General features: G+C 41.6%; 2 protein-coding genes across 2 annotated transcripts in view; both read right to left on the bottom strand.

Moving 5' to 3' along the window:
• Positions 1-24,497, bottom strand: part of LOC119186087 (adenylate kinase isoenzyme 1-like) — a 60,821-nt gene extending 36,324 nt beyond the window's left edge. The window contains exons 1-2 of the mRNA XM_075881812.1: positions 24,340-24,497; positions 19,180-19,268 (exon numbers count right to left, since the gene is read on the bottom strand). The gene's annotated coding sequence lies outside the window, so the exon portion shown is untranslated. The remainder of the gene's footprint in view (positions 1-19,179; positions 19,269-24,339) is intronic.
• LOC142776512 (uncharacterized) lies at positions 412-3,925 on the bottom strand. Its single transcript, XM_075880315.1, has 4 exons — positions 2,817-3,925; positions 2,027-2,284; positions 1,311-1,433; positions 412-760 (listed from the first exon to the last, which is right to left on the bottom strand). Exons 2-4 carry the CDS (start codon positions 2,106-2,108, stop codon positions 594-596), a joined length of 372 nt encoding a protein of 123 aa, XP_075736430.1. The 5' UTR covers positions 2,109-2,284; positions 2,817-3,925; the 3' UTR covers positions 412-593.
• Positions 24,498-27,800: the final 3,303 nt, after the last annotated feature.

The following is a 27,800-nucleotide window of genomic DNA, read 5'->3' on the forward strand; positions in this document are numbered from 1 at the left end:
AATACTTTTATTTCTAGTCTGAGTAGAGCTGCATAGATGATAAGTCACTTGCATTACATTATGAACAAACCTATCCAAGCAAAGTATACATTTAAAAACTTACACTTATACAGTAGATAAGTAGACTGTTGAAGGACGGACAGGCAGTGGGATAATACCCAAGCACTAAAATCTACTGTTAAGATATACTAGGAGTAGTGATGATCCTCTTCCTTCCAAATAAAATAATCCACATAGATTCACTTCCCAGAGCTTATACACTCATGGCATCATTGGTGCTATACAATTGAGTGTACACTGAAGGATTACATCGACTAAGTACATGATTACTGCATCCATGGCTTTATTTCTTGTACTACAAAGAATGCAAACACAGTTACCGTTGGAGACAATACATGCTGTGATTTCTGGCATGTAAATGTAGAGGCACACAGGCACTTAACACACATGTTAAAAACTTCAGCTCAAAAATATTTGCCCACTAACACTACAGCAGCCTTTAAATTAGTGTCATAGTTTGATATCTTCCATGCAAAATTTAAATAATTTCGAATGCAAGCAAATGAACTGCTGAATAATGCACTGCTAAGAAGTTAAGCAGCAGCTGCTCCTGACATCACAATGTGCTCTTTCTGCTGTTGTAAACTTTGAGCAGGAGAACAGTCACTGGCAGTCCCTTTATACTTGTTGGTCTTCTGTGCTCTGTTCTTGATACACTGTTCATGACCGTGGAGCCCCGAACCCCTTGTTACTGCTGGAACTTAGAAAAATACAGATTATTGTTACAACCGTGCTACATGCAAGAGTGTATAGTTGTCAATTATGTGCTCATATTTACAAATATTGTATTTTCAGAAGTCAATGACAAGCCTCAACACACGCACACACAAACAGTGAAGGCTGAAAATATGTTTATTATGATACAAGAGCAAAACCACAATGTTATAGATGAAGGCATGGAACTTCTGACAGGCATAAAAAGCCAAGGGAGTTTCTTTTATTTCGACTTTACACTAGGTGCGAGAAGTAGACCACAAATAAGTTCACTAAGAAACACAAGTTAGACTGCATTACAACACAACAGCCAATGTTGATAACTTTAAGGCTGTCTAACATAGCCAGCTCGCCATACCACATATAGGAGAAAATGGGCAGTCTAGAAGACACAAAGAACTTGTGGATTATGAGTGTGCTTGTTACTGACATCTATTATTCTAAATGAAGAAAACCTTTCAAAAATGCACTTCATCAGGAGAAATAATCATACGCAACAAACACAACGGGCGCCTACAGGTGCTACCAACACTCACCATTATTGTTGATACCAGTGTCTTGCCGGATGGATATGCTGTGTCCTGCACAGAACACCAAAGGAGCGCTCCATGACTTGGATTGCATGTGTGCTAGCTGCATCGCTCTGCTGCTGAAATAGGCTAGCCGCAGACAGAGAAATGAGAAGCCATGGCTTTGAAACACACTGAACGTCACCTTTAGAGATCAACAATGCATACTTAGGTCAGGTAAAATTTGTAGAAAAATATATATCACTATGCAATCGTGGTGAACATGTTCGGCTGAAACACAAGCAACAGCACTGAGAGAGAAAAAGCTACTTTAGGTAAAAGATGCAGTTACTGGCCCTAAGTCATCTGAGGCTTCTTCAATAGGTCTTTCTCCTTGCAAGTTGTGAACAGCAAGGCAATTTTCACCCACTTGCTATTTCCTTCCAGAGCACTCAATCCACAGAGGAAGTCACAAGCTCGAGAGCTCAATAAGGAATCAAAGTGTTTGTGCTCGTTTCAAAGCACAAGCTTTTGAGTCTCAGATTATTGGAGTTTCATTCATAAGCTGCAGGCTTCCAGCTTTCAACATTCTCAATTATCTTGCAATTTAGTTCTGTAAATGTTGAATAAGAATTATGTGTAAGAATATTACAGGTATCCACTGAAAGCAACCATGCTTGGGTTTTCAATTTGTGCACAGTAAGTGGTGTTCACGTAATCGTATGTATTAAAGAAAAACTAACCTTGCAGCCAGCCGTTAGGCAGTTCGGTGCCCTCGAAGCTCCCAAGCAGATTGCAGTCCTTCCAGATGAGGCTGCCATGCATGCTTCCACGCCACTTCCGCTGAATGATAACAGTCCGAGCAGTGACATAGGCTTGCACAGTTAGGGAGAACGTGTCCTTCTTATTTTTGTACAGGTGCTCCAAGTAATGATGAGGATTGATGTGCCAGAATGTGCAACCGATGCATCACAGGACCTTAACAAACCAATCTCTGCGATCTGTGAAGAGCCAAAAACGAGATATTTAAAAACAATCATTAAAAGCACTCACTTCTAATACTTATTTGAGGAAGCTATCACTTCGTTAAAGGGACCAAAATCTGCTATAATCACTTTGAAATAAACTGAAGCCCCATGTAAAATTTACGTACCGCAATATGTATGTCCTACTGAAGTATAGTACTACCACAGTGGTAATCGTTTATAGAACTAATTTTCCAAAATAACATGAATTTTTTAAGTGCAACCTGGCTCCTGAAAAATAAATTCACATTAACTTTCTAACTATCAAACGTGGTCAATCGACAGGCCCAACCTCATAATCAAACAAGAGCTCACTTGTATCAAATCACAAAAAAACTTTTTATGTATTTGCTCCATAATATATGTATGTATATAACAGTAGTAAATTTTTCATGCTTCAACTTACCATAGAGGAACATTACATCTGATGGGCTTAAAAACTTGCACAGGTTATAGAACTGCGTGAATTATAGTACCGGTGAAATTTAGTTCTGCAAGGTGAACTTACCGATGGCAGCATTTAGTAGCCGTCGGTGTCATAAGGAACCAAGTACGGCCAACAGGCAAAGGGCATCTGCAGACTGGAAGCTGCCAATGACAGCAATGAAGGGCTGGCCAGGCGTGCACGTCCATTGATAAAGTGTAAGAACTGGCCATGACCGGCTGTTGTCAAGGCTCTAGTGCCGTGCAAAACGATGGCCAGACGAACTCGGAAACCTGTAGTTAGGCGATATTGGCCTACAACTTCATCCAAAGCAAGGCACCGGTGAAATCTTTGCTTTTTTGGGGGGCTGGAGGGAAGCTTGACGTTCACGGGCTCTCGCTGCCACATAGAACTCTCAATTTGTTACCGAAGAACAGTCTAGGCGCGCTTCCAAAGTAACACGATCCACAACAGAATGTAGCATCTCGCAGTTTTGGTTGATCACATCACAGCGCTAGGACTATGGTTATCACAAAAAGGAGAAGTGACGACTTAACAAACAAAAGCGCCAAGCTGCCCCACCACGATTTCGCAGGGCAAAACAGTTATCAACGCTGTCTTTCAATTTTCGGTCACATGAGCACAGCTTGTTCACAAGTCTTGGAACGTCAACACAGCACCACTGTTCACAACGAACATCGTTTCACTCCCGAACAGTACATTGCTCTCAAGTAAATAGAAGCGTACGGGCTAACTATTGGCGAAGCAAGAAGCGAGCGCGTAGTTCATACGTTTCCGTACGTACTTGGGGTCACTCAAGTAACGTGTCAAAACGCTGTCAATCCGAAATGTCGCACAGCACCAAACTGAGAGACTGGAAAGTCAAGCGAACGAACTGTTACCGGCACACAAACACACATTGCAGGCTTCTCGAGTGCTAGTTGCCGTCGATACATCGACGCCCATCCCCGCTTGATAACCACACCGACGCACAGGCTTCACTGCGCTTCACCGTACACCATTGCACTGCCACAGCTTTCCGCACTGCTTACACGCACCGAAAGAGCTGCTGTAATCACAACACATCCGGTCAAACGCTGAAGTAACTCGTGCGAGAAGCGTTTGCTGAAAGTCGCACCGACCGATATGCTGTTTACGACGCCATGTTGTTTTCGACAACTGCGCAGCACATATAATGATAAGAGATCTCTTAGAAAGTACTTGCACTATTTTCACGGCGTGACAAAATTTTCTCTTATGTGCGAGGGGGGTGATATGACGAACAGCACAGGCGCGCCAGATGAAAGAAGCGTCTTGGCAACGTCACGGAGTGAGCTGATGTAGAGGGTATTGCTTCACAACCAATCACAAGCTGTGCCTGTCGGCCAAGCCGTCGTCTGCTCACGTTTGTCGTCTGCTTCGATCAGAGCATGCGACAGGGGATTCGCCTTCGCAACGCTATTATTCTCAGGTCAAGTGGTCGCTGCGTCGCACAAAATACATGTCAGTGGCTCGCTCTACTTTTGAATGATGTTCGTGCGCCAAGTTAAATGGCTGGTAATTGACGAAGGGATGAATTCAGCCAAGGTTTGCTCTAGAATCGTGAGAGTTGGCATATTTTTGGTGTCATACAAAGTTACTAGGGTCATTTCATTCCGATTGCTTGCCATGGTATCACGGTCCATATCGGTGTCTGAACAGTGAAGGTGAAGATGCATGATTTGTTTGTAGTTCCATGCGTAATCATGCGCACCCCTAATACGCTTTGGTTTACAAAGTATGCTTTGTTCCAGATCGTCCCAAAGTGTATCGACAGCTGTATTTCAGAGATCGCAACCATTGGACAGTTAGAGCCAATGAAAGTACACTAGAGCACAAACTTTAGGAACCACTCACTGAAAACTTCTTCTCATTTTTATTTTCAATAGCGTGCAAAGATTGTGCTCCCATTAACCTCTTTGGTGGTAATTTCCACCAATGAGGCAAGGATCTCGAGTCGCACTTTTAATTGGATGAGATGGGGCGCAACACAACAACATAACAAATAAGGTTGATCCTATTTCATGTCGCGTTCGAATTCACCGACCATTCACGTATCACATTGGTTTTCAACCAACCACAAATCTTTACATGCGTAGTTTTATGCCATTGACGCCCAATAGAATTCTTCAATTACTGCGACTTCGAACTTATTGGACGATGGTGGTTGTCAACACTATCCACTGCGTACAAGGGAAACAACACGTGAAACTCAAAGCGCCGAAAGAAATAAAAACGCACCAGCAGCCATCAGGCAGCCCTTGATGGGCGTGAATTAACTCAAAACCAGCCAGGGCACCAAAGTATACCACTGTGGCAGCAGGTTCTAAGTAGCCACATTGTTCCTCAGAGTGGTCCGGACCACTCTTGGGATTTTTTCTCAGCCATGCTGTTTTTACGCACAATTTCGCTTCGTTAATCCACTTACGAGCACTTTTCGGTAACGTAAGCAAATATAGCAACTGCATCACCATCGCTGACATGTTCAAGGGCAGTCACAGCGCGCTTCATTTGCAGCGGCCGATGTGACAACTATGGCCTCTTACAACGTTTTTTCGTTTCGTGAATCGACTTACGCAAGAAAATTTCTCTTGCGCAAAAATGTTTTCGTAAGTGAGTTTTGTGAATCCGGGCCCTGATCTCTGTGACACTTCCAGAAAATCTGCTATGTAAATTGACCTACGTTTCTTTGATCTAAAGGAAGCTTTGAAGGAGTGAGACATGGTCACCCAACAATATGTGGTTTTCAGCAAAAACTAGAAGTATAGGATCTGATATGTCTATACAGCCGACTCTCATTGATACGAAGTTCATGGGAACTGGCGAAAAATTTAAATTAACCACAACGAATCAAAAATACATTTATTTCAAAGCAGTTTGCGCAAAAATCGGTCATTGAAGTTTGCCTTTGCCTGCTAAATCTTGCAGCAGAAAGAAGTCTTGCAGTCTGAATATGTGCCCAAAAGCTTCCTCGGCGATGCTGTCAGCAGCAAAAAACCGCTGCGCGAGGGCAAGGCCCACAGATCCATCAGCAGCTCGCGGTTGTGGCTCACTTTCAACGTCGTTGTCGTCCACCTCAATTTCATGACTATCCTCGCTAGGCCGAACCATTTTGATGATCTCAGCGTCCGTCAACGCACTGCACGTTTCTACGGCACTGTCAGTAGCAACGTATTCTTCGAAAGAGACGTCACCAAGAGCTGGCAGGAGACTGTCAACTTCAATCTCACTTGTGTCTGCTTCCCCTGCGATATAAAACGAATCATCTGCAGCACTTGCAATGAAACCGCACGCCTTAATGCAGTTCGCCATGGTCTCGTCCTTACGCGACCCAACGCTCACACCAGCGTATGTATAGCGCTGCTAAGGCTCACCTCATATTGTGTTGAATTGTCCATACACAACACCGTCCGCTCAAGAAGATGTTTCCGATAAAGTACTATCACGTTCATTATAATCCCCTGGTCCATAGGTTGTAACACTGATGTAGTGTTCGCTGGCAAGTAAGCGAGATGGATGGCACTCAAGGGTGGCACATTATGTGCGCACTACACTGGTCCACAAGCAGCAACACTTTGCGTTTTGCTAACATGAACTTGCGATCCAATTTCATTAGCCAATCTTTGAATATGTCTGCGGTCATCCACACTTTCCTGTTAGACGCCTAAGTCTACAGGCAACATTTTCACACCCTTAAAACATCTAGGCTTAACGGCTTTCCTGATTACGAGCAGGCGACATCGCTCAGAGCCTGTCATGTTGGCCACCATCAGCACTGACACTTTACTCCGCTTACCTTCTGCGCAGTCATCGTCTTTGAAGGTCAGCGTCTTCTTTGGCAACATTCTGTAAAAAAAGTGCCGTCTCATCGGCATTGAAGATATTTTGCCACTGATATTCGTCCAAGTAGCTGTGAAGCTTACCTTCTCTCCACATTGCAAATGTTGCCGCGTCGATGGCAGCCCTATCTCCATTCACGCTTTTAAACACCATATCATGTTGTTGCTTAAAGCGTGTAAGCCATCAATCGGGTGAAGCGAAGTTCTCGATGCCTAGCATGGTCGCAAGCCATGAGGCTTTCGCTGCATTGATCTCACCCTTGAGCGGAAGTTGGTTGCTTCGTGCCTCTCGAATCCAGACGAGCAACGCTTGCTCCATCTATGGGTGGGCACCAGTGCACATCCTCTTGCAAGACAACTTAAACTGGTCATTTTCATTTTCAAACGTGTCCAGCAACGAGCACTTGCTCTTGAGGATGTTTGACAGGGTGTTATGCTTGATGCCGTATTTCCAGGCGATATCTTGCTTGGGGGTGCCTGCTACTTCCACTTGTTTTAAAATTTTGACTTTCGTCGCTAAGTCTAGCAATCGATGGGGCCCGCGAGTTGCCATAGTCATGACTGCACCTGAAATACATGTAGACTTCCGTTGCATGTGGAAACGCTGTCCGCTCAATGAGATAAACGGTTAGGCTCAGCGCTTGTCACTGCACAGGCCGCTCGCAGAATTGCCTCACCGCTTCATGGTCTGAGGCGCTCTAAGCAGCTGCGATGTAAAGCCCCATACTTCGTAAAAGTACCGCCATCTACTCTTCCCCTTGCTGCCTCCTCTCCGGTGCATTGTTTTTTTTCCTTTCGATTGCAACAATGATGCCCCCTGTTACCCGCCAGGAGCTTGCAGTTTGCTTTCGAGTCGGTGGTGTGCCCCCGCTTCTGCATTAGTTAGAGCCGCTCCTGTACAGCTGTGGCCATGCCTTGCATATGGCTTTAAGTAATGATTCTTCTGCATTGATTTTCTCAGCAAGACTGGATGCGCTCACCATCGATATTATGGCAGAAGAGCTGCTGCAAGTCATGCACAAGCTGTAGCGAATCGCACGTCGTTTAAACTTCTTTTTCAGGGTAGTGTTTCCTTGCGTATCTGGCGCTGATATACGCAACCGTTTGGAAATAAACAGTTCCCGTACGTACGGCGCTGATATACATAACCGTTTGGAAATAAATAGTTCCCGTACGTACAAACTATCTCGATATTTTATAACTGCAGCAATGTCAACAAAGTCCATGAAAGTGCTTGCTCAAAACTTCGTGACGTTTCACATGCTACCTCTTCTTTGCCTGTCCAATAATTTGTGCTTCCAGTACGCCGTTCTAAAATGTTTGTCCTCTTCGGTACAGTTTGTTACCATTTTCTTTAGGTTTTACATGTTTTCATGGGAGTTGCAGATAATGTGGGTGATAAAGGTAATGCTTGCTCAAGGTAATTAATTTCTAATTGCTGGCGGCCAAGATGGTGCTCTGGTGTAGAATACGAAAAACGCAGTTGCGTCAACACTGTCAAAATTACTCCGCGCCTATAGCGATGTATTTTGTGAACTCAATGCACAGTATCACCTTAAAGCAATGAAAACTTTGGCACATCATCATATGTATTGTGACAATTTCAAAGGAGCGCACGAGACGTTGTTGCAGACAGAGGCTGTGCTTGAGAACAGCCGCGATAATCATCAAAATCGAAACATTACCTACTTTTGAGAGAAATGCTTTCACGTGAAAAACAGGTACGCAGGCAACTGCTGAATGCATATTTCTGCTATTTCACGACAACACGCCCCATCATGCATTGCTGCAGTTCACGTCTATGAATGATATGACGTTCCTCAATCGTTCAATGCATGGTTAATAAATAATTTATTTTCTGTCTATAATAATAAACAAATAAAAATAGAACCAGTCTTATTAAACCAATAACATCTCCCTACTCATTGTATACAAGTGTCACACTTAAAACGCGCATGTTCAGTGGCGGCCGCTTCACCAAAAATTGCACTCAACAAGTATATTTTTTGGAAATGTTTTTTATTTCCATAATTTAATGAAATGGGAGATATGTTGCAAAAGTACAAAGCAAGTGTCATAAGACATTTACAGATTTTCACAGAGCAACCCGGCATCGTAAAAAACGACTAGTGAGATGCACGCGTGCACTTCGCACGTCCTCAACTTTGCATGCGCGAACAAGCAACACAGTGGCGCTTTGGCGCATCCAACATAATGCCGAGCGGCAAAAACCGGTTTTTCGCCACATCCACCCGAAGAGACAAGAAGCTCTGGCGGGTAGAGAAGAAAGCGGCGCAGATCAAAAGAATGCTGTACTTTTTCGTAGGTATAGGGGATTTACTGCGATGCCAACGGCGCCGTTAAGATGCAGGAAGTGTTGAACTGTGGTGCTGTGGTCTGCTGGGATGCCTTCGAGTGCCGGCTACACTGAAATCGTTATTTTGCACCTTAAAACTAGCAAATTTATCAAATAATATTACAATTTCTGCGGGAATTTGATTAAAAATTTGAATTAACTTAAATTTCGGACTTCTAGCTTCCAATTTATGAGCATTTCTTTCTATTGAATTGCATGCAAAACTGACGGGACCTCCATTCCACTTCCAATGAAGCGACAATTCCAATTAAGTGATTTCTAGTTATTGGTAGCCAAGTGTATAGATATGAAAAGTGGGCTGTAAAAGAAAAAATATTTCCGTTTGGACAAACCGCAAAGTCACTAAATATATAAAGGAACGTCAACTTCGTCCGTTTGCCTCTGCCTTTTCTCCTAGGAGCTGCTGCAGCAGTACCTCTAGCGTGTCCAGCAGGAAACAACTGATGTTTTTACGCTGCAGTAAAAACAACTTTCCGCAGTTGTGCTCGAGTTTGCCATCATTGGCACAGTAAGTTGGCACACCGAAAAATTCAGAACTACCGTATGGACAGACTGAGATGTGGTTGACCACGTACCAAGCACTAATAAAGGTGCGAACAGACAAGATGGCACTCGCATAATCCCCTAAGAAACCAGTGTGCCACTTTAAAAGGTTAGCGATTTCTTAGCGCCGCTGACTTTGTAGGGATGCTGCCATCACAAGCGAGTAGACTTGTGCAAATGGTGAATTTTAGGTTAAAAGCGAATTACAAGCGAATAGTGATTGTGGTCGAATAATTTCGAATCTCATTCGAATAGTATATATGGCATACAAAGAAATTGGGCATATTTATCGTGACCCAACTGACCTGCACAATATTTTTTTTAACTTAAATAGGGCCTCTATGCAAATGCATCTTTTTTTCACTCAAAGGAAGGGGAAAGAACTCAACAGTAGTAGGATTTGACTTTCTGTAGGGTGTAAATCGTAACACTTTAAAATTTATCATACTTAAGCATAAAAGCTATCATAACGAGCCTGTAAGCTTCCTAATATGATGAATTGATTTGAAGGTAACATGAGGCACATGCATTAACATCATAGAAGGCCAACAGCACATACTATCAAGACATACAATTTTTCCCTCTAACAGCCCAGAGCTCATGAACTGGGATTCACTTGGGAACAAAGATAGCGAAGGCGCACTTACACAGTGGTCCTTATTTTTTTTTTATGTTTGATGCCTGGGTGAGCGTGTGAGTGTCTCGTGTGCGCTCAAATTAAGTTTTTGGAGTTGCAAAAATTTGTTCTACGCTGCAGTTGCTACAAGTGACGGCATCTCGCAGTTGCCCCAGTAACGACCGAGCGTGCCATGCCCAAATAGGCCAGTGGCAGGTACAGTGGCTGTTATGAGTGATATGTGATCTTGTAGCATCATTTGTCGAGAAAAGAGCAATTTTCAGCTAATTTTGCGAATTTATTATGAATCGTAAGATGCGTGCTTAGCTATAATATTTGGCTTGCGTGTTCTCGGTAGTTACTCAGTAGCCTCGACTTGCAATCAGTAGCATTTTCTGTTCATGCTCATTAAGTGTTGCAGGGCCCCTTTAAATTTGAGGGGGGGGGGGCGCTTCGAGGCAAAGTGTATTTTTGTTTGAATAAGTGAATTCACGGCTTAGCATTCTTACACTGCAATGAAACTATCTTTACAGGCAGTTACATGAGGACTAATATACACCAATTCTTTCATTGCGAATACTTCGGAATTTTCAATAATTTAAATTTCAATCAAAGTGAATTCGAATACTTTATTATTCTTTCGAATATTTGAAGCGTTCGAATATTTGCACAAGCCTTGAAGTGAGCACTTTCGCACACTAAGAAATTGCAAACCATACATTTTCAAGCTGTCAGACACCAATAAAACACGCCTCTTGCATTCCTACACATTACGTTGCCATATATCGCTATATTACATCTTCGTCATTTCCCAAACTTTTTGTATTGTGTCAAATATAACCGCAGCGCCCTCGGGTGCTCTAGCAGAAAAATTGCGCAAGCCCTTTTTCGTCCAATAGCCATGTTCCTCAAGCTTTACAGCTCAACTAACTTCATTTGCATCCTACAACGCATAGGGGAGAGAAGGTGCCTGGTGCATTGACACGAATGACGCTAACGTAGTAACTTTTAGGAACTTTAACTCACTGCTGGAGACAGACATTTTGCCATAGCACATGTGACGTGATGTTGAAAGAAGTGGAGCAGTCATCTTTCCCCGAAGCTCCAGCCGCTACAAACAGTAATACTTCAGTGCCAATCTGACGAAACCTTGAATACTTCAAGTACATGCGCATCAGAAAATTGAACACTCGACTTAATGCAGGCCCTTGCACTGCTTCTTACATCACTGCCCTAGAGTGCACCAGCGCTGCCGAAATCTCAAGCCACTAGCGTGTTCATAAAGACACTCATTTATAAATTAGGTGCTTGAATAAATGCACCGAAATTTCATGATCTGATTTGCGAATGCTCAAGGATACCATGTAACACAGATTATGATAGAAAATTGGGTGTCCTGACCCCTTTTACAACTTCATGCAGCTTTGTGAATCTATGAGAGAGAGCCAAAAATTTTTAGTCACCTTACAAAGCATTAATATAACTTTACTTGTTAGTAAGTACCTGTGACAAATAAGATTTCACGGTGAGCCGCGCATGCTGAAGTTTTCGGGGACAAAAATCATGAAAATTTATGTGCAGAGGTGAAAATCTGATCATTCGGCCTCTTCAATCAAGGACCCTACTACTCTGAACCTCAAATGCTTTGTACCATGCACTGTGTAAATTGAAGTATTCAAGAGCTTTTGCCTTCCATCCCCATTCGTACATAATTGCCACAAATGGGAATGAATTTCATACATGAATCCCCATAGTGAAACATCTTATTCTGTGAACCAACACAACGTTTCTGCATTCAGCTGCCACTGACTCCAATATCTATACCCAACACACTGCACAGTTTGGCCTTAATGGGTGCGGACCTTTGCAGGAGAACAAAATGAAAAGCTTTCAATTTCAATTTCAATTTATTTTATTTTCTGTACGTGCAACAGAAAAAACGAAGCAAAAGCAAAAGGCTACATAGCCTGACGAAGGCTTTTGCTCCGAAATACAGTCTGGCAAAATAAAATAAAATAAAAACCAAAAATAACATGTCATACACAACTTAGCCGCAATTAGAGAACATCATTATATACAGATACAATTTGAGAATTCTGATCACACATGTAACCATCACAAATATAAAGAAAGAACAGGACAGTAAATAGTAATAAAATACCTAAAAAAACATCGTAATATATACAATAGGTGAGGTAAGGAAAGCATCTGGAGACACATACATTCCTAAGCACCTTGAACAAACAATAAGCAAAAATAAAAAACAACAACAAAAGGACACAAATAGTGTACTCTAAGCAATTAAGACAAGGAAAGTAATAGGTAATGCAAATTTCTGTATTAAGTGTATTCAATACAATTATAAAGGAGAAATTCCTTGAACCTATTTTTGAAAGTTTTCCTATTTAGGTCAAGTACGTCACCCAGTTTGTTGAGGAGACTCGGTATTTGATAATCAATATGTTGTTGACCATAGGTTGTTCTAGTTTTCGGTGTTCTTATACTATGTGTACGGAGATAGTACTCAGCACATCGAGAAGAATCGTACATGGGGTAAAGTTTATTACTTTGGATATACAATAATAACTTATAATAATATATTTGGTTTGCTTGTAATATGAGATATTTAGGGAATAACGGACGTGCGCTAAGACCTTGTGGCATACCGTAATATCCCTCGAATAGTCTTAGTACCTTCTTTTGTAGTGTAAGTAATGTTTTATAGTTTTGAGCCGTCGTTGTTCCCCAACATAAGACACAATAACTTAGCCTGGAATATATCAGTGTATAATATAACGCTTTCTTTAGCCAAAGTGGTAATAACGGACATAGTTTGTACATACATCCAACGCTTCTACTTAGATCTGCTGCCAATTTATTTATATGTTCATTCCAGGAAAGGTCTTCCTGGAACCACACACCAAGTCAAGGACAAGCAATTGGGACAAGGAAAGTAATAAATAATCCAAATTTCTGTATTAAGTGTATTCAATACAATTATAAAGGAGAAATTCCTTGAACTTATTTTTGAAAGTTTTCTTATTTAGGTCAAGTACGTCACCCAGTTTGTTGAGGAGACTCGGTATTTGATAATCAATATGTTGTTTACCATAGGTTGTTCTAGTTTTCGGTGTTCTTATACTATGTGTACGGAGATAGTACTCAGCACATCGAGAAGAATCGTACATGAGTCGTTGTTCCCCAACATAAGACACAATAACTTAGCCTGGAATATATCAGTGTATAATATAACGCTTTCTTTAGCCAAAGTGGTAATAACGGACATAGTTTGTACATACATCCAACGCTTCTACTTAGATCTGCTGCCAATTTATTTATATGTTCATTCCAGGAAAGGTCTTCCTGGAACCACACACCAAGTCAAGTCAAGCAATTGGGACAAGGAAAGTAATAAATAATCCAAATTTCCAATATTCCTTATTGAACAAGTCAAGGTACATTTCTATACCTTGACTTGTTCTAAAGTCTGACCCTCAAAGGAGACACTTAAACTTATATTCCGTGGCTTATTAATGGGTGCAAACAATATATATTTAGTTTTACTCGCGTTTGGCCGCAACTTGTTTAGTTTAATCCAGGAAGACAACTTATTTAGATATGTGTTTACAGACTTTTCAAGCTGAGAGATCGATGAACCAGCAAAAAATATATTGGTGTCATCAGCATACATGATTAACTTAGGAGAGTCCAGAAGTCTACACAATTTATTTACATAAACTATAAACAACAGAGGACCAAATATCGATCCTAGTGGGACACCTTTGTTGAGCCTCACACGGGGAGATGTCTCTTGATTAATAGCGACATACTGATAGCGGTCTGTTAAGTAATTTTGAATTAACCTATTGGCAACGCCACGGACACCGTAGTTATTAAGTTTTTCTAAAAGAACACTGTGGTGCACGGTGTCGAATGCTTTGCGGAAGTCAACATAGAGACCAAGAGTATATAGCTTTTTCTCAAAATTGGTTAGTATCTCGTTTTTAATATTGAGTAATGCAAGCTCGGTGGATTTACATTTTTGAAAGCCAAATTGGGCATCACTTATTACATTGTACTTCGCAAAAAATTTTTGTAATCTAATATTATTAGCGCTTTCAAAAAATTTTGACAGAATCGGAAGTACCAATATCGGTCGGTAGTTTTCAATCTCTTGGTCATTACCACCCTTGAAAACCGGACATGCGCGAGCTATTTTTAATTCATCAGGAAATACGCCGGTAACAAGAGTTAAATTAATAATATGTGACAACGCAGGTGATATAACATCAGCGATGTATTTTATTGGTATAGCTTTAATATCATCGTAACCTGCTGCACAATTGTTTTTGACCTTTGTTATTAATTCTTCGGTTTCATGACATGAGATAGTGTGCAGAACTATAGAGTTAGGTGAGCGACGGTCATTTACAGGCAGTTGTGTGTCCTCGTCATACCCCGCATCATCGAAATCACAACTTTTTATGAAGTAGTTATTCATTGCCGTTGCCACCTCTCGGTTACCAAGGCCACTAGAGTTTTCCAAAACCCTAGGAATGTGGCTTTGTTTTATTTGACCAGAAAGATTTCTAACCTCGCTCCAAATTTTGCTCGGATTATCACTTATTCTACTAAATAAATTCTCATAATACCTGAATTTAGCGCGCCTTATTTCACCATTTAGATGGTTTCTGTATTTTTTGAACTCACTGAGTAATTTGATATCTCGTGTCTTTATAAACGCATGGTAAATGTTGTTCTTCTTTGTAATTTTTTTAAATAGCGCATTACTTATCCAAGGTTTTCTAATTTTCTGGCGTTTTGCGTTCTTCACAGACACCGGGAAAGCTTCATCATAACACTTTATGAGTTTATTAATGAATAGCTTGTATGCCAAGTTAGCATCCCTTTCTTGTAACACGTGGTTCCAGTCTGTTGCAATAACACGATACCGGAAGATTCCAAGCATATCAGCGTTGATCTGACGAGACCGTACTTTTTTATTGCTTTTGCAAGTACCATTGGAAGGAGGAATGGTGCAAAAGATCGGTAGATGATCGCTTATATCTACTGCCAGCGATCCAGCAACGCAAGACGTTGGGAGTGTGTTCGTCAAACATATATCAAGTAGTGTCGCAGTCTCTGCAGTTAGGCGGGTTGCCTTAGAAATTACGTTATTACAGGCAAAGGAATTTGCCAGCGCTATTAACTGCCGTGAAGTTGCATCCTGAGAGAGCATATCGATGTTTACATCGCCCATTATCACAAGTGGAAAGCCAGTAGGACACAAGTACTCAAAAACGTCTTCAATGAATTAAATAAACTTTGTTTTACACCCCGAAGGTGGTCTGTAAACGATCACAGAGAATGATTTTTCTAAGCGAACCATGAGGCACTCTACAACTTCATTAACCAGGGAAAATTGGGGGACAACTTCATGCTTTAAGGATTGTTTGACGTAAATAGCCACTCCACCACCTCTGCCAACGGGACGCACTACGCCATTGTAAGTGTAGTTCTCAAAATATGGTGGATCTTCGCCTACAGTTAGCCAGGTTTCAGAGAACAGCAACAAGTCAAAGCTAATTGTAAGGGAGCTAAATATATTGAGGATCTTATCTGTCTTGTGGCGTATGCTGCGTGTGTTTAAATGAAAAACCTTTATGCACCTGCGCGCAGCCCCAACAAGACCATTCGCAGAACTGCTATCATGATAGTCATCACTAGGTATTGCTGTATCGGTGCTCATTTTAAACGAACGTATATCAGTTTGTGCATGTTCAAAAAAAAATGTTCACTCTGTGGCAGTTCCGCCCCCTTTCACGGTCATTTTGGCGAGATCATCTGCGTTTCTTATCTTTAGTATAGGCGAGGTTTCGTTTCTACGAGCAAATATCTTGCCCCGATGTCCAGACAAATTTCCAACGCATTTTCTTCTTTCTCTGAATAGCTGATCCAAGAAGCTGTTTTCCGTGTTTCGTCAAGTGCTCATTGACATATACTGCAGAAGACGTCTGGCTGCCCAGGTCCTTGCTGTCAATTCTAACTTTCTTTGACTTGCTTAGAATGGCAAGCTTCTTTGTCCTGCGCACAAATCGGACTACTATATTAGTTTGGTCATGACGAGCAGTCGGTACTCTGTGACAGATATCGACGTCATCTGAAGTTATTTCCTCTTGAATGGCACCACAGATTTTCTTAACCGCATCAAGGGGTTCAACATCAAATGGGACACCCTTAATTTCCAGATTATTTGAGCGCTGGTAACTTTCGACCTCCTCTATTCTACGATGTAGTCTGTCATTTTCAGCTTTGAGCTTTTGGTTTTCTTTTATTACAGATTGAATATCTGCTCTGAGTTCTTTCACTTCGTTCAAAGCATCTTTTATATCTCGAAGTTCCTTTCTTAGTTCTCGTTGTAAGTCTTCGATTGCTTTAGCAGTATCGCGCGCATCCTTCGACATGGTTAGCCAACACAAATGCGTTCACTTGCAAACGATGACACAGGAACAGCACGTCCGGCAGCAGTGCACAAATCACAAAAAAATGCTGTTGAATACAACAGACAAATTCTCACCTGAAACAGGCGTATACTTAGTAAGCGATGCCAATGTGCACTGCTGCCGGACTGTAGGCGACGACTTTCTTGCAGCGTCTTTTGTAGCAGCGGTGAAATTAGTAGCTATAAGTCATCAGCAGTATAGCTGTTAGAAGATTCATTACATGAAAGTAATGCCGTATTTACTCGCGTAATTAATGCTCTCACATAATAAACACCCACAACTTCACTTGTCAAAATTTGGATTTTTTTCATTTCCCCCCGTAACAAACGCACCCCTTACACACGTCCACTGCAGTCCCGGTTAAAGACTTGCCTATTGAGTCTCTCCCATTTTTTTATCATCATGCCAACCTCCCTCGGCTCCCAGCCTCCCCACTTTCGCGCACCGCCGCATAGTTTCTGTGCGTGGCACGTACACAGTCTTTTTAAATATCTATGAGCCACAGCAGGGTTCACGAACGGTGCGAGTGTAGAGACATCATAGCTGACAAGCACACAGCAAGCGAAGGTGAGGAAACTTCCTGTGCCAACCGACGGTCGCTTCCTGCAAATTCGAGACTTTAAGGCCCAACCACATGCACGCAATTTTCGAGCGGCAATGACAGGATTGGCTTTTGCAAAAGGCCATTCGTCATCATCGCGTCGAAAGTTTCTGGAAAACCTGCGACGCCTAGAAAAGATCGTGACTACTTCCACAACATTGTCCCCGATTCTCGCTTCGGTTAAGAGCAAGGCAGTTGCCGTATTTAGTCGTTAATCTTGTTATCGACGGTTTGTTTTAAGGCTATGGTGGTAGCTTGCTGCAATGCAAACGGCGGCGACGTGGTCGTCATACGAGGTTGCCATGAAGTTGGCTAAGTGCGACATGGCGCTTTAGCACACGCTTCTGGGCACCCCTCAAGATCGCAGCAGATACCACTGTTGCAGTTAAACAATTGCGAGAATAGATAGCCATGAAAAGCTTTTAATGGGTGCATGAGTCGTGTGGGAACAGATTGATTGATTGGTATGTGGAGTTTAACGTCCCGAAACCACGATATGAGTATGAGAGACGCCGTAGTGGAGGGCTCCGGAAATTTCGACACCTGAGGTTCTTTAACGTGCACCAAAATCTGAACACACGGGCCTACAAGAAGGTGTAGCATTTCCGCCTTCATCAGAAATGCGGTGGCTGCATTTCCGCCTTCATCAGAAATGCAGCCACCGCAGCCGGGATTCGAACCCGCGACCTGCGGGTCAGCAGCTGAGTATCTTAGCCACTAGACCACCGCGGTGGGGCCGTGTGGGAACAGCTTGCATAAGATGGGGCATTCAACCACCAAAGATGACTGAAGTGCAGCAAAGAAGCTGAGCAACCTAAATTTTTTGCATCACCGCATTTTTTTGCTCATACCGAAAAAGTTTTCACAGTATATTCCCAGCAAAATAAATGCTACCCAACTTTGCTCCGATTTTTCTAGAAAAAAAGTGTGTTCATTACGCAAGTAAATACTATATTTATTCAGCTATTCATGGCTGTTAAAATGTTGGCCTCATCTACAATATGACAATAAACTTGAATAAAGTGTATATTTCTCTCAACTAGTATCTTGTGACCATCAGAAATATTATGGTCAATGGAAGTAGACTATATCCCCACTTTTGGGGTTGTGTAGAAAAAGAATAGGTCACTTGCAGTGTTTATATATGATGAGGACAGAATGAGAATGCCAGGGATGATATGCAGGCAACGTTTTGAATTAATGTGTTGAAGTGAAATGTAAAAGGTTGAACCCTCGCATTTAGCCTGCTTTGAAGTACTAGTATACATATAAAATGTTAACTTACTGCCTTGAAAGCACCGATAAAAGAAGTACTATACCTTACATATTTGGGGACTATGGAAGCCATGCTATTGGTGGCAACTTCGAAAAATTTAAGACAGGTTTGTCAGCGACTATGCGCATTAAAAATAATTGCTGGTGCATGATTTATCTTTATGCATTTTAATAATTATGTAGCAAGATTTCTTGATCTCAGTGACAAACTGTGGAAAGCATGCAGTGAGTGAAGAGTGATTTCATGTGTGTATATCTATCACAGCCTTTGTTGGAAATTACTTATCCCAAGTGTTACAGCATGCCGCATCACAATTCTGAAATATTTCCTAGAGCCGTCAAACAAATGTTTTAACATAGAAATTGTTCAGATTGAGCAAAAACATTTAGCATGTTAATCATGATGTGTAATAAAACATTCAGGCTTCTGGATAATTATAAGCATATAATTGCAATACGTAATGCATAAATTGACACCAGTGGATCAAGACAATATATTACCAGATATAACTACTCAAAATATTCCAAAAATATTGTACGATTCCTTCAGAGGATCTGCAGATGAACGTACTGTGTATGAACTGGTCAACAAATATTGCCTCCTCACAAAAAAAGGAAAGTTATTTCACTGTTTGCTCAAACGAAAGCACTTACGTTTGAAAAGTCACCTGTTCGAAGAGCAGCCGACCTTCGGATCCTCTCTTCTCTCTGAAGCTTCTTTTCAAAGTCGTCAGGAGAAATAGCTACAGAACATAACATTTAAAATGAGCTCTGCAGAATCTCACAAGATGGCGGAAGGGTGACGAAAGAGATCATTGACAAACATTCATTCGTAGCCTGAAGCTAGACAGATTCGTATGGATTTAGTTGTACCATCTCGCTACAAGTGAATGTTCGTCAGTTCTCTCAGAACAGAAGATGTCATTCAATAAATAATGATAGAGTAAAAGCAGTGTAATTGAAATTTCACAGGGCTGGAGAAACTGTTTTAATCAACGAAATGCAGAGTTATCGAAAGTATCAAGAAAAAACTTAAAAAATGTCTGTTTCATCAATGCACTTTCATTTTCTTGAGAAATACATGAATCCAAGATCTAGGAGCCACAGTTCTTTTAATTTGTAACATCGTTCCTTATGTAAATGTGGCTCAGACACTGTGTCTTAAGCCGAAACATGTTTTGATCTAATAAGTTATTACGAACTAGCAATGCAATTGTGGATTAATCCAGGACATCTATTATGTGTGTCTATTCCCGGTATGGCCAGTATAGGAGCAGGTTTGGGCCATGTTTCCGAATGACGTTTTTGATGCTTTAATGTCTCGCTGTGCTTCGAGATTTATATTTGATATGTGCTATATATTTATGTATGGTTTATGTTTGTGATATATGTATATATATATATATATATATATATATATACTAGGACGAGAGAACAGGTCTGAATTATCCAATATTCTGAATAAACAAGGGAATGTTGAATGAACTAGCTGTTACTGTGTAACACTTCTTTAGGCCCGAATAAGTGAACGGGTGACAGCACACAACTAACAGCAGTCTAAGAATCAACTTGACGAACTGAACTACTTCTTTCGTCCCAGCAGAGAATCATATTCTTGAACGTGAAAAATACGCAAGCAAACAGAAGTTATCACTCTCTCTTTTTGTGGCATGTGTGTCACTAGAGATAATCATACTTAAACGAGCTCCCTTTACGTCAAATTGCACTTTGTTTGAATATTTTTTCAGTCCACTAGCTGTTCAAAATGAGGTCACTGCATGCTTCTTGGAGCTTTTAAACCAAGAGGTTTGCTTAGTTACCTGCATCTCTGGATTGATATTATAGTGCTTAGCATTGAGTAATAATAGCGATAATAGCGAACTATTCATCACTTAGCATTGATGTCTAGTTTTTTTCTTTTTTGCTTTTGTTATCACCATAATTACTGGACTGTAATGCAAGGGTTTCCAGATTTTTGCTGCCTGAAGCCAACCCTCTCGTTACAATCGAATACCAAAATTCAAGTTGTCTAAAAAGTGCAATAATGCACACAAGTCCCGCTTTTGTTCAATTTTTTCTCTTGGAAAGTCATTGGTAGCATTACAATCGTGATTGCTACATTTGGGTGAATACACTGCCTAGTTGCAAAGCAAATGTCAAACGTGCAAATCAAAGCTGCAACCACAATTTTAGCAAAAATGTTGCAGTCTGGCCACAAAGAAGGGCACAAACTATAAAGGTTGAGTGATCACCATCAGCTTAACTAAGCCCCCTGCAAGGCAAGGGCCTCTCTCAATCTGCCAATCAACCTGGTCCTGTACTAAAGCAGCTCCTACATGAGTATGTTCTGTGAACCACAGATTTTTTAACAAGCCTCTTAGTTAATCATTAACACAGACTTGTTAACATGCACAGATATAGAACCTGATTCTGGAATATATGTGCTGCAACCGAGAATCGCAACTCATGAAATCAAACTCGAGAGGAAATGTTAAGGCTAGTGCTTTGCATGCAGAAGTTTAATTGACATGTAAAAATTTTGCTTTTCTTTTTTCCTTAAAGCTATACAAGTGTAAACATTCAAGAGCTGCGGACAGTGCCCTGGGATCGAGAGAAGCCTGCATGAAATATTGCCGAAAACATAAGCAAAGAAAACTCATACGTTTTTTCCAGTAAAAAAAAAGTTACCCCCCTCTCCGAAGGATATTGTGAGAAAATTTGAATGCATTTATTGCGCCGAGAGTATGCCGTAGTATTTTAATGGCGTAAATTTATGACGAGACGAGGATTTGTACTGAAACTCTTTATTTACACATTAATCAGCCAGTGAACGGTCTAGAGTGAGGCGCGGACTTCACTCCATGTATATATACTTACGAGCTAGCGAACTGGAGAGTGGGGCGCACGGAGGAGAGAGAGTGAACGCAAGAGAAGGAGCGGTGAATCACTGCACCTACCTTCTCTTACACTCTCTCAACACACACGGGAGCTCCGCCAAGCTCCAGTGATGCGTCGCATGCCAGAGAGCGTTCCTCCTCTCCACTCACTCTCCGCTACTCCGCTTGCAACACCTCAACACCTAATATATTTTAAGGCCGAAGGGCTGCCGCAGTGACGTCAGAGGGTGGGGGCCCAGTTATGCCCCGAAATATTGCTGAGCATGCTCAGTAAGATTTTTTTTCCTCCATCTTTTAATCCGCCCAATTTAGCCACAGCAGCTGCGACAACAGGAGCGTTGGTTCTCCTAAAACGTGAACAAAATACTGGCTTTCCGCCGCATTCGCGGCGTAACTGAGTCCCCACCCGCTGACGTCACTGCAACAGCCCTTCGGCCTTGAAATTTTGTCGGTGTTGAACACCTGCAGCTGTTGCTATGGGAGAGCAAGTGAGAGTGGAGAGATAAAACCTGCCGAGGCACAGACCCGGAAAGACTCCTGACATGCTCCCACTAAGAAATGCCCTCACATTTAAAATGGTTCGCGCCTAAGAGTGACCTCTGTCCTGGCCTAATGACTGAACCAGCACTCTTTGTAAGCTTTGAATTGAAGATTTGTAACTTAAACATAACAAATTTACTGTACACACTCGTGTAAGACCACAATTTCAAATAAAAATCTTGAAATTTTTTGGTTGTGGCTCATACATGAATAGTATCATGGGCGTAGCCAAGGGGTTGAGAGAGGAAGAGTTCAAACCTAAATAAAAAATTTCACGTTTGCTTGCGCGGATGAAAATACATAAAGTATAGTTCACCCTCCCCCAACCCTGAGAAACTTCCTGGTTCTTGTGCTGAATAGTATATAATTTTTTTCCCATTGGAAATGCCTCTCATCGGGTAATGATCACACTGCATAGTTTGGTCATCTGAACTACAACCACGACTTTTTTTAGGATTCTCACAAACAAAAGCATGACCTCGGAAATCTGTACTTCAAATTAGAAATACAGCAGTTGTGGTATGATTCAAGAAGACTTAGCAAAATCAAGGGCTTTGAGACAACAGGTTTGCTAAACCTGTTGCATTGGCATCAGCTAATCATCACTATGACAGGTGCTTCACCCTTCTCCACGTTTGATCCTGATCCCATTGCCTTTGCATTTCTGTTGTTCGTAATTCGTAGTGCAAGTGTGCTGCATACGTTCAGTTTTTCAACACGTCAAACTGCTTGTGCCAACGAGATGGCTTCATCCACAGTACTGCAATCACTTAATGATTGCAGTACTGTGAATGAAGCCATCTGCACAGTTTTGTGTCAATCCATAGCCTCCGAGCCCATGCTCAATGTGCACAGCTGCAGTGGCTAGAGTACATGGATAGAGTTTGGAAGTCTTATACTCAGCCACGAGTCACGAGCAGTCGCCTCAGCGCTGTGAAAGGACCCTACCTCCCGCCAAGTGTGTCACTGTGTCGACGTAATGTTGCGGCTCCTTTGTGACACGCTTGGACAAGCTTTGTGGTTTCTCTCACGGATGTGACACAAGGCCCAATGCCCACGATGTCACAACAACACCGTGACACCATTTGCTGAAGGGTGGGGGGTTCTTTGACGGAGGAGAAAGTCTGCACTGCTCTTTACATGCAACCGAGTGCAGAAAGAAGCACATTTAAGACGATCGTTTGCAGAGGCACTTTTTCATGGAATTTTGCTGTCTATGGACCACAACAGATCGCACTCTGCTAAGTGTGCTAATACAGCTGGCCCGAAGTATCACTCTGAGCTGCTGATGTGTTTTAGCAAAAATATCACTAGATGTGATTGCTAACCAGACACAAGGTCAAATGTCTTCATTGGCCATAAAAGTGATAAATGAAGAAGTTATGGCACTGCATGTGCTAAAAAACACTCTTTGCTTTGTGCTATAAATTGTAGGTCGCAGCGCAAATATGGTGGAACGGCTTCACTTGGCGGGTGCTTCAAGAAGGAGAGTGTGTTTGTACATGAATAACATTTCTCAAATATTTGGTTTGAAAAATGTAGGTGCAGCCCTGCCTAGGAATTGCACAGTAAAAAGAGGTGTTTATATCTAAAATTGGATGTATCAAGATTGCTTAGCGTTGTATAGTTCACATGGTCTTGACAATCAATATCCACTAGTGCTTATATACAGGCATATTTTCAACAGCTTACAAATGATTCAAAAGTGCACCCAATAAGGTAATAAATTGGGTCAAACCTTTTTCATTCCTGTGTGTATAGTATGAACACAACGTATGAGAGCTTACATAATGCAGAAGACTACAGAGCCAGACTCCATAAACTACACAAAGATCACTCGCACACAATACACTCTGTGTATGCAAACAATCTGTCTAATTGTTCCCAATGGTCGATTTCTGCTTCTAATGCTAAAGTTTTGAATGCTATGACGGGAGCAACACTTTTGATAAAATGTAAAAAGCAGCTATTCAATATGGCAAAATTACTTGAAAAGCACTAGTAAAAGCATTTATTTGTTCAAATAATTTTTATTGATATATTTGATCACCACGTACCCCCCTCAGTGCTCATTGGCATTGCAGTGGCAAGAGGGGCGGGGAGACTCAAAATACCACTACGTAACACAAATTACAATACATTGTGTACACGCAAAAAAAATTCAGGGAGCTCTCATACTCGAACAACCATGCAAAAAATCTTGAGCACCAGTAGTGAAATAAAAAAAACACCCTCAGTTTAATTTAAATGAATATCATTTTGTGTGCAGCTGGCACTACTCGGTTCTCATTTGAAATTTTGTTCCCTGTATTACGAGTCTCAAAACTAACTGGACTGAGCAGTAGTGAGAAAATCTATACCCTTGAATGACTCGCACCTTTCGACGACAGTGGACAGCCTGCCTCGCCCCAAGTCTGGACTTTCCTCGATCGAGAATGGAGGTGGAAGTGTCCATCGGGGTAGTGGGCAAACCAGGGGCCTCGGCAAGCTGCCGATGCTCGTTGGTGCTGGCCACGTCTCTCGGCACTGTTTTCGTTTCTGTAAGAAGCAAATAGCACCCTGCATTCAGCGCAAGTGAAGAACAAGTGAGGACTTGAGCACAAGTCCTTTTCTAATTTGCCAAGCACTTTCCCGCCTGGTATTTTTTTATATTGTATAACTCAAATATTTAATGAGTGGAGCAGGAAAGAATTGAGAAAGAGTAAGAGTTATGCAAGGATGGTACGGAGGTTCCTCTGGCCGTGGTCATACACCTTTCATCAGGGGTGTCAAACACACGACCCGCAGACCTTTTGCTACTGACCTCGTTCACTCATGACGGACATCATCTCAAATTTTTCTAAAATTATCTACACAAGTACAGTCAAGCTCGCTTATAACGATCCTGAGCATGATGTTGCATCCGTTCGATGTATCCCAAAGTCCGTAGTAAATGAAACACAGATTTTAAAAAAGTTGCGAGTGAAAACACAAAGTTTTTCTTGCCCCAAAAAGTCCGTGATGCACGTGTTTCGAAGAGAAGAAGTGATAAGGGCGGTCTCGAGTTCATTTCAAATGGCAGGGTGCTCGTTCGCCGAGGCCCATGGCATGAGCTGCATGAGGCTCTGGCTCAAAATTTTCGTCGTTCTAGCAATCCGATTCCTCCAAATTGCTCTCGCCACGTACTTCATTCACAATGCCCCAATCCGTGCACGGTTCCGCAGCGTCGGCATCATCATCGGCCGTAATTAAACTATGCCAACAGATGTCCCACCCGCTCTCCCAGGTCGGAGTCGACGACGCACTGCGACAAATAACTGCCGCAGTGGCCCTGTTCGGAAGCTTCAGGCTTAGCATCGGGCCCAATGTAAACGAAGTCGGCCTCGCGAAAACAGTTTCACGCGCATGTAGCTGTCAATGCCGCCCACAAAATATTCACCATCTCCACAGCTGAATACTGCGACGCCCGAAGCGGCAAATTTGCATCCAGGTGGTCAAAAGCTATGAGCAAGCGCTCCGCAACGCGGCACCTAACGCGCGCAATACACTCATGCCAAGCAGTGACACTTTCGACGTTTTGTTGAAGAGGTTGTGATCAAGAGAGGGGAGCAGATTTGCGAGAGAAGGGCAAGAAGTTGCGATAAAGAGAGGGGAGGATGCAGTGGGAGGGTGACCTTGAAAACCAAAACACACGGGAAGGAGGTAGGTTGGGTAGCTTGCTTGAAAGGTCTGCCAAACTCGCATGTAAAAAACTTGAAAGACTGCCTGCACGCGCAGAAGTGAAAGCACGGCAGTGAAGCAGGGGGACCCTTACGGAAACGCCATACCTGGCCCATATATAAGTTATATCTGGCCATATATAAGCATAAATGGCAGCATATGTGGCCATATATAGGCATATATGGCAGCATATGTGGCCACATATAAGCATATATGGTTGTATATCTGGCGGAGTCGGTTCATGTATGGGGTTATATACGGCCATATATGACGCGGTTGGCCCATATAAGGAGTCAAATCCGGCCAAATAAGGCACGGCCACACCATATATAACATATCAAGTGGATCCTTATATGTAAAAGTGCTCTCTTATATGGGATGAACCACGTATATATTTAGCACCGTGATCACACTTTTATGCAAATTTTAATATATAACAATTTGTACACAAAGCTGACCTGCTTATTTTTCATAACAATAGAAGTATTAAATATATATGTTGTTTCTGCCGTGCAAAAAAACCGAAATTTCAGGTCAGCTTTGTGTACGTGATAGTTGTAACTCAGTTGGATGCATATATGCATGCATTCGTGTAATTTAACTCGTACATTTTTCATGGCATTTAGGTTTGAAACAATAAGTTGCAATTAATACGACGTAAATATTGTATACAAGAGCAGACATGTTTTACGAGGAAGGAATCGTGTCAAGTCACAAAACGTATTGAAGCTTCCGAACCTCGTTAATATTATAGAGCAATTCTATATAGTATTGTGTAAAGACAAAATGCATGCAACTCATATTGTTCACATTAATGCATTGTTTAAAGTGGCAGCAAGAAATAGTAATTTCAATGCGCTTTTAGCTTCCACAGCGGTGGACAAAATTCCTGATTATTTGAAAGTTTTGATGGCTATATGCTCCCTTCATATAACAAGATTTCTATTAATCCTGTGGACCCCTCATCTGCGACTGCTTTCAGCAGCCATTTACTTTAATTGCATGCGCAGTGCAATGTTTAAGGGAGTATTTTCAAAAACAAAAAGAACTTACGTGAATGAAACTTCCAGGCACCATTATCATTACATTCAAGATGGAAGTTGTACTAATTTATTGCAAAAATATAGCTTGCGTTTCCTTTGGCTACGTATAATGTTCCTGGCTGTGCACAAAGTAAATTTATCGAAAATTTTATGATTGCACAAGTGAACAATTAATTTAGTGTAATGTTTGCAAGCGTCAAATAAATCTCACGTCATAGACATGTACGTTAAAAAAGGTGCAGCTGACTCACATGTGATACATATTTAATGAACAATGTAATAAAATGCTGAAGCTTTATAGCAACATTTAACGTAGGCTGCCGAATTCACAAAACTTCTATTTTGTGTCGGTGTGTCATTACTTGGTCGAGGTCACTAAAGCGCACGTGCCATCATCAGGATTAGCCTAAACATTCCCTTGTGAATACAATTAGTATGACACATTTTTTGCGGGCTGGCGTGATACCTAAGCCAAACTCTACATTATGTAAACAGCCCCTTGCTGTGCAGGCGCGTAGCGATTCAAACTGCTTGCGAACATATCCTTTCAACACCAACACGGTAGTGCACTTATAAGATATGTATGCCGGTACATACCCACCAAACTGACAAGTGTACACTCGCGTATAGAGATTCATGGGCACCCGGACACTGGCATTTCATTCAATGTGGCTAGATATTTTCGGACATGTCAGAATGATATGAGTGTATTATTATTATTATTATTATTATTATTATTATTATTATTATTATTATTATTATTATTATAATGTTGTTGTTGTTGTTGTATTTCGCAAAACGTCCAACATCGAATTCATATGCTGTCATACTGTGTCGTTATGTAAGTTTTATGAGATCAGTTATCTTGGTGTTCTTTTTGATAGCATGCTGAATTTTTCTACTTGCATTAAATGTGCTGCCATGCGAGGCCTTCATTCTCTTCCTGTTGGCTCAACATCTCGCGAGAATCCGGTTCTTCTACAGCCTTCTACAAATTGTACACCGCGATATGTCGTCGTCAATTTGAGTACATATGCTTATTTGATTTGGAATGGCCCTGCTATAACCAGCAGTAGCGCCACTGAGTGAGTCAAGA

This window comes from Rhipicephalus microplus, chromosome X, assembly GCF_043290135.1.
Source record: "Rhipicephalus microplus isolate Deutch F79 chromosome X, USDA_Rmic, whole genome shotgun sequence".
Lineage (NCBI taxonomy): Eukaryota > Metazoa > Arthropoda > Arachnida > Ixodida > Ixodidae > Rhipicephalus > Rhipicephalus microplus.